This window comes from Limulus polyphemus, unplaced genomic scaffold, assembly GCF_000517525.1.
Source record: "Limulus polyphemus unplaced genomic scaffold, Limulus_polyphemus-2.1.2 Scaffold423, whole genome shotgun sequence".
In the NCBI taxonomy this organism is placed as follows: domain Eukaryota; kingdom Metazoa; phylum Arthropoda; class Merostomata; order Xiphosura; family Limulidae; genus Limulus; species Limulus polyphemus.
In genome coordinates, this window is record NW_013666033.1 from 297,956 (window position 1) to 307,502 (window position 9,547).

General features: G+C 32.9%; 1 protein-coding gene across 7 annotated transcripts in view; it reads left to right on the forward strand.

Annotated features, from left to right (window-relative positions):
- LOC106458166 (nucleolysin TIAR-like) overlaps positions 1-9,547 on the forward strand; it is a 281,791-nt gene that overhangs the window by 224,317 nt on the left and 47,927 nt on the right. For all 7 annotated transcript variants that reach the window (XM_013917630.2, XM_013917631.2, XM_013917628.2 and 4 more), the window contains one exon: positions 374-461. In XM_013917630.2, the coding sequence (XP_013773084.1) occupies positions 374-461 (88 nt within the window). The remainder of the gene's footprint in view (positions 1-373; positions 462-9,547) is intronic.

Sequence of the window (9,547 nt, forward strand, 5' to 3'; positions counted from 1 at the left end):
ATATTGTTTGTACATGTACTTGATTGTTTAAGCGAAAGAGGATTTAGACTACAAGGGGGTGTATAAATCAGTGTTTGATGCTACATAAACTGATTAAACTTCTGTTTCGATCAACTCATTTAGCCTTTTTTATTTGCTTGGCGAACGTCTATAGTGTACATCGCTATTTTTCAGATATAGAAGGGAGAGATGGATGTTCCAGATAATGTTATTTTCGAGATTTTTGTACCATGACCATTATTATATTTATTCTTTATGTCGAAACGGAATGAGTATAACTTCAACATAATGTAAACTTGTATTTAAAACAAAACATGGAATAAGGAAGAGTTTATGTAAGCGTTAAAATGAGTAACAATATTTGAATTTTCAGAACATTACCATATATTTGTGGGCGACTTAAGTCCGGAGATAGAAACAACGCAACTTAGAGAAGCCTTCTTGCCGTTTGGAGAAATTTCGTAAGTACTACCTACCTTGGATTGACTTACATTTAGGTGTACCTTTACTGTTGAGTGTTTTATGGTTTTTATTGTTAGTTCATCATTATTATCAGTTATCGCAGAACTATATATTATTAAAAATTAAATCATGACTTTCATTTCTCAGTGTTAATTTTATTTTCTCTAATTAGCAGATTCTCCTAGGAATTACATTTATGTTGTGTAAAGAGTATTGCTTCTTTATTCTTAACAGAATTTTCAAAGAGTTGATTGTTTTTACTGGACATTGGCAGAATACCGTTGACTTAGCAATAAACAGTTGCACGAACTCATCAAAGTAATCTAATCACAACTGGAACAGGTCCAGTCAAAGACTGCATGAGGAGAATATTGATTTAATTTTAACCCTAGCGAAACATGTTGTGTGTTAGTGGTTGTTCTGATTTATCGACAAGTGTACAAGTATAAATTTGTATTGTATTATCTTCTTAATCATAATAAGGAGTTTAGAATATAAATTGACTAAAGTGAGCATCTCTGTTGGAAGTTTTTTAGAGCTAGTTTTGAAGTGATGTTAAAGTGGAATAAACTGAAAGAATATGATGTCATTAAAGTTTTGGTATTGACATATTTTGGGGGAAATGTCAGTGTCACTCACCAAAAAAAATCCCTCCTATCATCAAGTTTCTTTATAAGCCCAACGAAGGTTTATAATTAAAACACGACCTTATTTCAAGCGACGATAGTGTATGAAGTATGTGTCCTTAAGTATTTTCCAAATTGCGTAACTCAAACGTAAGGAGCACACTCGAAAAAGAGATCTTTGTCAGTTTGTCACAAATGTTTGATAAACTGCAAATAGACGTGTCTAAAGATGACAACTTTTGATGTTCGTGACTCGAGGAATATGTGAAGAATCAAAACAGTAAATTAATCACAATGCAAGAAACCCGAGCACTTTCGAAACGTGGACTTCCTTATTTAAAGGTGAAACGGAAATATATTCCGTTATGTTTTTGTGTTGTTAGCAGCTGAGACTTGTATAATTTACCTTAGAATATTATCAGGACTTGCTGAAGTATTGTTATAAGTAACGAAAAACTAGGGAGAGGACACATTTTGTTTTTGTTTTTTTTTTCGTTATATTACATACTGTTCTCTATTTGGTGGTGGTATTGATTGATAGTCGAAGGTCCTGAAAGCTTCGGCAAGGTTTTTGTGACGATCATTGAATAATTATTGAGCCATTTTTAAATTGTATAATTAGGTATTGTAAATTACTTTCACCTGTAGCCAATATTTATTATACAGTCATAACATCATAAACATTTTATTTTTACAGACGTACCTTTCACAGCAATGCAAGTTACAGTAACGTTCTTTACTTAGTGACACATTTTATGACTGACAACTTTAATTGTTTATACACATTTGACACGTTATTGCATTTCTTACGAAACCGTAATTTTCTGTCATCATCATCATGTCGCAGCCAGTGACGTGCTTTGTCATTAGCTTTAAAATTCAGCTCTATTAAGTTGTTGTATGATAACGTACATAACTACTGTTCATATATAAAAATAGATCTCAGCTGTCAATTTGCTGAACGAACGAACAAGTCTCCATGTGCTATCCATACCGTGTTTGTTAAAAGCTGGTACCATATAGTTCCTCCCAAAATCAAACAACAAATATATGCCCGGTTTCTCCAATAAACACAGCTTTACTGTTCAGATGTAGATAGAAATTGACTAAAGGAATGACAAAGGTGAACAAACAGACAAGAATATTCCCCGCACGTGACTTCACACATTTTTTGTTGTTGTTTGAAGATTGTTTGTTTAGACAGTGTTTATAAAAATCTAACGGGGTTCGGGCAAAATGAAAAAAAATTATAATTTTTCATTTGTTTTTATCTTCTTTCCTGTAAGGTTAATTTATAATCACCACGATAGCTGTAACTTAAAACGAATAACTGTTGTTGTACTACGTAGTCTTAAAGCAGCTGTGAATTATAAATTTTATACGATTCAGGTGTTCGTACTTTAATTTTACAGTGCGTGTTTCTACATTCACAAGTCACAAAACTTGATACTGTATAAAATCTTAAGTTGTTTATGTAAAATACTTACATTGAGTGAAAGGTAATCGAATCAGACTTGGTACTTCTCTATCGCTGAACACGCCGGTATAGTAAGTAGTATTATGGCTGAAAAATCATGAAACTTATTTCCCTAAAAAATCACGTGAGAAATGGCTGTGCTCTGTTGTGAAGAGGAACTTAATCAGAAATTAATTAGGAGACGTAACAGAAAATGATAAATACGAGTAGACCAAACTGCCATGCAAATTAGACAATGTGTAAGAGTACGACGATGTTACTTTAGAATGGAACAAAATGATTCCATAGGTCTGAGACGTTTGTATTAACATTGACTTTAAAAAAAACTTAAGTTTTGTGTATGACTACCGACACTTAGTAATGATTGCTTTTTTATAGCTAATGGCTCAACTGCGGCCCGTTTTCAGATATCGTTTCGAACCCTGAACTAATATTGCACCATATTTAGTTCGATGGAGTGTGGTTGTAGTAAGAACCTATTGACGTAGCGGTTACTATAGTGAAGTAAACCGCTATTATAAAAACTACTCCAAATAGAAAAAAAATACTAGAACGTACACATTAATAAGTATAAAGAACAATTAATCCTGTTAACCTTTCTGAGATGATAATTTACTTGTAATTTGAGGCTAAAATTAATTACATACACACATACACATAGATAGTTAGATGGACAGAACTCCCTCATCAGTTGTGTTATCCGAAAATACTCAGACTTGGCAACATGTGCATCCTAATTAAGAGTAAACAAAGTACTTTTTTTTGACGTCCAAATAGCTTTTGAAATGTTGATCGATTCCTCCAAGATAAATTTATGTATATAAACGCATGTACTCACAATTTTTATTAATGTTATTGTCCTAGAAAAAAATAAAATTTAAACATCTTAAAGTTTCTGTGAAATTAAATGTTTCAAATGTTTTTATTTATTTCTAGTAACCAGGTTGATGATTAAGTTATGAATATTTAGGACTTATTTATTCAATGATATAATTTATAGAAATGTTTTACTTTCGTGTCTTGTTCAAGTTCTGTTTTTTCTTCAAATGACATGTATCTAGCACGTATTACTGCTCTGTATTGATTTTGACTGTTTTTGTCATTAACATAAAATTGTATTTTATTAATTACCGTACATTGTCTGGTAGCTGCGTTTATCTTCGCGCGCAGCTATTTAAATTTATAGAAAAGCGAGTATTCACAAGTTCTAAGTTTTTAAATCATATTTAAAAAATGCTTAAGACATAAGCCTGGCTACCATACAATAAACGGTACCACTCTATTTTGTTTTCATTGGTACTTTTAAAGTATAGTATATATATATACATATATATATATTATTATTATTATTATTACGGGACACTGATTGGTCTGTTCCCCTCCCCTTTCTTCAGATGATTGCCAAGGTGACTGCCGATGTAAGGCCTTCAAATTGCTTGCATTTATTACTGGACGTAGGCACATTTCATTATTATTTCTTCTTCTTTTTTTGCATTTTTTCGTTTTCATCTTATTTTTATTAGTACCTGTAGTTAGTTTAACCTCGGCTGAATGAGTGTGCTTTGTGTAAACACCCTAAGTCCCATTTGGTAGCATGCTTGCTGGAGGTGAAGTGCACAGGAGAAGCACCCAAACCATTATTCTAGCGATTCAAGGACTTACATTTATAAGTGCAATATGTACAAGAGTAAAAACATAAATATTAGAATAGAAACAGTGCCGTAGAAAATTAGTTGCTGCTCTTATATTTCCAACCAACCTAAATTCCGATGTGATATTCGTCTTGAGTGGAAACAGTCCTAATTACACCTGGAAATCTTTCCACGATATCGTTCACCCACCCACTAACCATGCTGTTTGGGTAACTTCAGTATTATCGATCCGTAACTCATCCACCATGTTGCTCGGGTTTTTTGAGTATGGGTCGAGCCCTCCCCAGTAGTTAGTTCACGCGGTTCGCGCCCCCTTGTCACAAAAAGAAAATTGTTTTCTTACTTTGGGGCCGTGGTGCGTTATAAGAATAACGGTCAAATCTCGCTATTAGATTAGAGTAGTTCAAGGATTGTCGATGAATAATTTTGAATAGATGCCTTCTCTCCGGTCTATCGCTTCAAAATCAGGGACAGCTAGCGCAGATAGCCCTCGAGTAGATTTGCTTAACTTCAAACAAACAAATAAACATTATCCGTAAAAAAGATATAAAAAAATCACAGACCTATATTTAATGATATCGGTTGATTTGGTTTTCGTTATTGATGTAACAAAGAATCGTGAAGGAAGTTGGCTTTCCACTTATCGTTGTTTTATAAGTCAACTTCCTTTGAAATGAAATTCTTTTAGGCAGGATTACAGTAAATTAATATATGAGATATTTTTTCTCTTCTTTTTTTCCTTTTTATTAGCTATATTTTTGTGCGCCAGCAACACCAAGCGTGGGGCGCGCGTATACCCGATTTTATTTTATTACTCATTAGGATCTCTACCAGTCTACCTTCAAATTGAAATTCTTTCAGGCAGGATTAGAGTAAATTAATCCACGAGACCTTGAGCGTGGTGAAATACATCAATCGAACAATCGAAAGAGTTTGACCTATTGAGTCCAAAACTGTAATTAGATCTTAAGTCGGTCAAGAGATGACGGAGCTATAGCTAAAAGTTTGTACTTGGGAAAACAGAGCCGTTCTATAAGCTGTTTTGTCGCGGCTAAAAATATGTTTTGGTATTTCACGTATAAGAAGGTACATCTACCGTCACCAACATTAAACACTTTGACTCTTGCTGCAGTGTCGACTAGTGAGGGGGAGAATAGTAAGCTTCTGTAGTGGGCATTCTAAATTCTTCAAAATTATATGACGTTAACTATAAAATGAACAGGATAGGTGATAGCTTTACCATCAAAACTACGGGTTTTGATAAACTTTAACTTCAGTTTCGTACAAATTATGATTTACCTGAAAAGTTCAGTACATTCGTTATGTTTAGTAGGGTAATAAGGTGAGAGTTTAGCACAATGAAAGGTAAAATCCTTATTATTAGTTGCAGCAGACTAGTTTCGGTAACACAGTTACCAGCATCAGGGCTAATATCTACAGTGTTAGCAGTTAGCTTAGAATATATTCAGCTACAAACCGTTAATGGGTGAGTTCATTTTTAAAAACAAGGGGTAAAAAGTAAATTGTAAATGAGGGAATACATAAGTTAAATAAGTATTCCAATAGGATATGTTGATTGGTCCATCATCTCTGTTTATACATGTTCAGATACAGCAAGAGAACATAGTGTTGTCATGTTTTATATCATACTGGTGTTCTTTCAATCTCGTTTTTCATTTCTTTCTTGTTTGTCCTGTGTACATTTTACTACAACTGATTTGATAAATTCCATTTTTATCTTCAATCTTTTTAGTGTTTGTAAATGGAGAACAATTTTGTTTTGTGGAATGAACTCTTTGTAACCCTTTATTCGGAATGCTTTGGCAGTTTTTTTCCGAAATTCCATGAAAAAATGGTATACTAATGAACTTGTTTTGAGATGTTTAAATGGAATTAATTCAGATTATTTATTTGTAGATGTTTGTCATTCATTTTTTAGAAAGCTCAGTCAACAGTTATAGGGTCATGACCTCTATCTACTACTACTGCTTTTAAGTACATTTTTTCGTTGTTTATATTTGTAATATCAAAACACATACTAATAGCACGCCAAGCATATGCGTGAAATGTGCTTAGTTTGAGCTGTGACACTTTGCAACAACTATTCATCATACACCCTGAACACTTAACTCTGAAGCTCGGATAATTCGTACTTATAAAGATATGACCTTTTTTTTAACCACAGTTTATTTAATTATTTTCTTCAAGTGCTTTTGTGTTTAATTTTAACAGAGGCGGCATTGTAGGACTGAAATTATGATGGACTTTTCTGCCTGAACTTCAGGTTGACAAAGGTTTGAACTTTATGCTGTTGGTGCACAATATCTACGTATAATTTTAAATTAAAAAGTAAATAAACCATAAAAAAATATCCAAAGTTACTGACGAGCTTGAATCCAGATTTATTGCTTATTTCTTTAAATTCGAATTTTTATGTTCCAGTAAAAGGTATTTTAATGTGTTTGTCTTATCGTTATTCATTCGAATAACACAATGAACCATTCATGGTATTAGGTATTTTGGTCATACTTTACCCATTTGTTTAGTTTTTTGTTTAAAAAGAAAATAACCTTAACCTCATTAAATGTTTCGTTACGTTGAATAGTTTAGCGGTTAGCGAGTAGATTCCTATGGCTAATAGCCCAGCTGGATTATAAAAAGCACATTTCTTTTAATAACATCAATACATAGAATATTGTAGATAATAATAAAAAGGCGAACTACATTTTATACGTATTCGTTTTTTTCAACGAATTTGCAACCCTAGGATTTACCGATGGGATCCATATGACCCGTTAGCTTTTTAAACGTGTATTTCAATTATTTTAGGATCAAATTATTTATGACTACATTACTTTGTTGGGTACAGGGTTTCAGTATTAATTATTATAAAAAATATGTCAGTATTTCAGAGTTAAGGTTTAGTAATAACTTGTGGTTTGCTAACAGTTATTCATATTGTATATTTTACTTGTTACGTATTACAATTTATCCCGGACGAGTCTCTAATTATTTAGTAACTTATTATAATTTCGAATAGCCTGAAACTGAGTTAAATGATAATTTAAATTTAGAAATTGAATAAATGTCAATACTTGCCAACAAGATTGATAAACACAGTTTTTTAATACCAGTATATTTTAACAAACAAACAATAACACAATTTACAGTAACAAATATTACAAATAATGATCTATGTACAAAAATTTTAGATACTTGCAAACAATATGTAGTCAGTCCTCTATCTGGTCTGGAACTTCCTTGATATCTTATCGAGGATTCACGATGAACGAATTAATTTTGAGTTGATATAGATACAATTCACTTAACAGGGAGCTAGCTAGCTAGCTAGCTCTATGTTCTTCGTTCTTTGCCGATTCGTGCGTTCAGTTGTCCACTGTTGAAGTTATATAATGTTTTCGTAAAAATACTAATGTCCGATGTGAATCCACTGAAGTTAAATGGGAATTTCGCAATACAGATTTAACAGTATAAGCAATGTACATTTATACATATAAATTTAACTTAAACATCGATATTAAAATAGATATATAATAGTAAATCCGTCACATACTGTATTAAAGTGGTGACATAAGGCGTAGGTAGATCATAGCCCTTTTAATATAATTTCGTTACCTTGTAGCCATTACTTAAGTGTTTATGATGCGTGAACAAAAAGAAAAGCTCTCTTGCTACAAGCAACATGGTGTGATATTACACTTCTTCGAACATTTAATGCGTATAGAGGTGTTCATATACAACGTTGGCTTGTCGATTATTTGTTTTCGAGTTCAGTGGTTAACACCAGTTTTGTTGCTAGACGAAAACTATACAGTTGCATGAGATAATAACTCGCGGGTGAAACTGACGCTCAGTGGGAGCTAAAGACGTTTGCTCATTGTTGATAAATACTTTACCATTATATAACTTGCAGCTGCGAGGTTGTACGTGTTTAACCACACGTTACCATAGCAACTAGTTGCGGGAATATTACTATTTGAAATACACGGTCTTGATGTTTTGTTGGGAAAGAAAGTATACCAGTATTGACTCGCTATATGACTTGATGCTAAACTCGAAAGAGTAATTGTTCATTATCTACAGCACCTCAAGAATAAATTATTGGCTTCTTCAGGGCGATTGCTCTTTATTTTTACACCTGTTTTCAACACTTGCTCGATATGATAGGAATTTAAGTGTTTAGATGATACCCACGCATAACTGGGTTTAAAAGAAAATTAGCATTTCTACATGACATAATAAATAAATGTAAATGATAATATCTTTCAGCAATAAACTGACTGGGCCTGTTACTAGCTCTTTGTACTTCTACGTTGGTAGAGGAGACAATAATGTGTATATTGTTAGTTTTTTTGTAAGTTGTATAACTCGTTTCACACAATATACCACTCACCGTTTCGTTATGAAACAAATGTTTGCGATTGTAGGAGCCAATTTATAAAAACAGGATAAAAAAAAAATGGGAGAGAGAATTATTTGACCTGTAATAAAGCAACAAATTTAACATCGATGTATGCTAATTGAAAGTAATTAGTATAACGCAACTTATGTATTGAGGCAATGCTAAGAACTAGTTTGATTAATATATGTGGAATTGATGTTCATCCATTCTGACATGCCGATACGAAATCAATACCTGTTGGCGACGTGTGTGTGCTAAACTGATATATAACTTAGTAAATGTATACCGACTTTTTAATCTACTAACATCATAACCTCAAATTTCAGGTTCACTTTTATTACATCATAATGACGAATACAATTGTTTATCACCCTATGATTATAAAGGGGGTTTGACCCTAGAACTATTATAATCTAACGTAATCAAAATAAAAACCTTTTCAACTGATATATATGTATAATACACCAATATAAACATTGACATTGAAGTATAATAATCTAACGTAATCGAAACATTTTCAACCAAGGCCCGCCATGGCCAGATGGTTAGGGTGCTTGACTCGCAATCTGCTGGTCGCGAGTTCGAATCCCCGTCCCACCAAACATACTCGCCGTTTCAGCCGTGGGAGTATTATAATGTGACGGTCAATCCATTGAAAAAAGATCCGAAATTTATTGTCCGGGTACCCGGACCTGGTATTCGGCCAAATTTTACTACCTGTGCATCCCTAATATATACACCTGGAAAAAAGTTAAGCACCCCCGTGTTTTTTTGAAGTGATTCAGATTCGACGTTCTTGTGACTGATTATAAATTACCATTCAATCTAAACGTGTTTATCAAATGAAATTATGCATTATTGGGCACAAGAAACAAGATTATCACCGTAAATAACAATTTTAATTTAC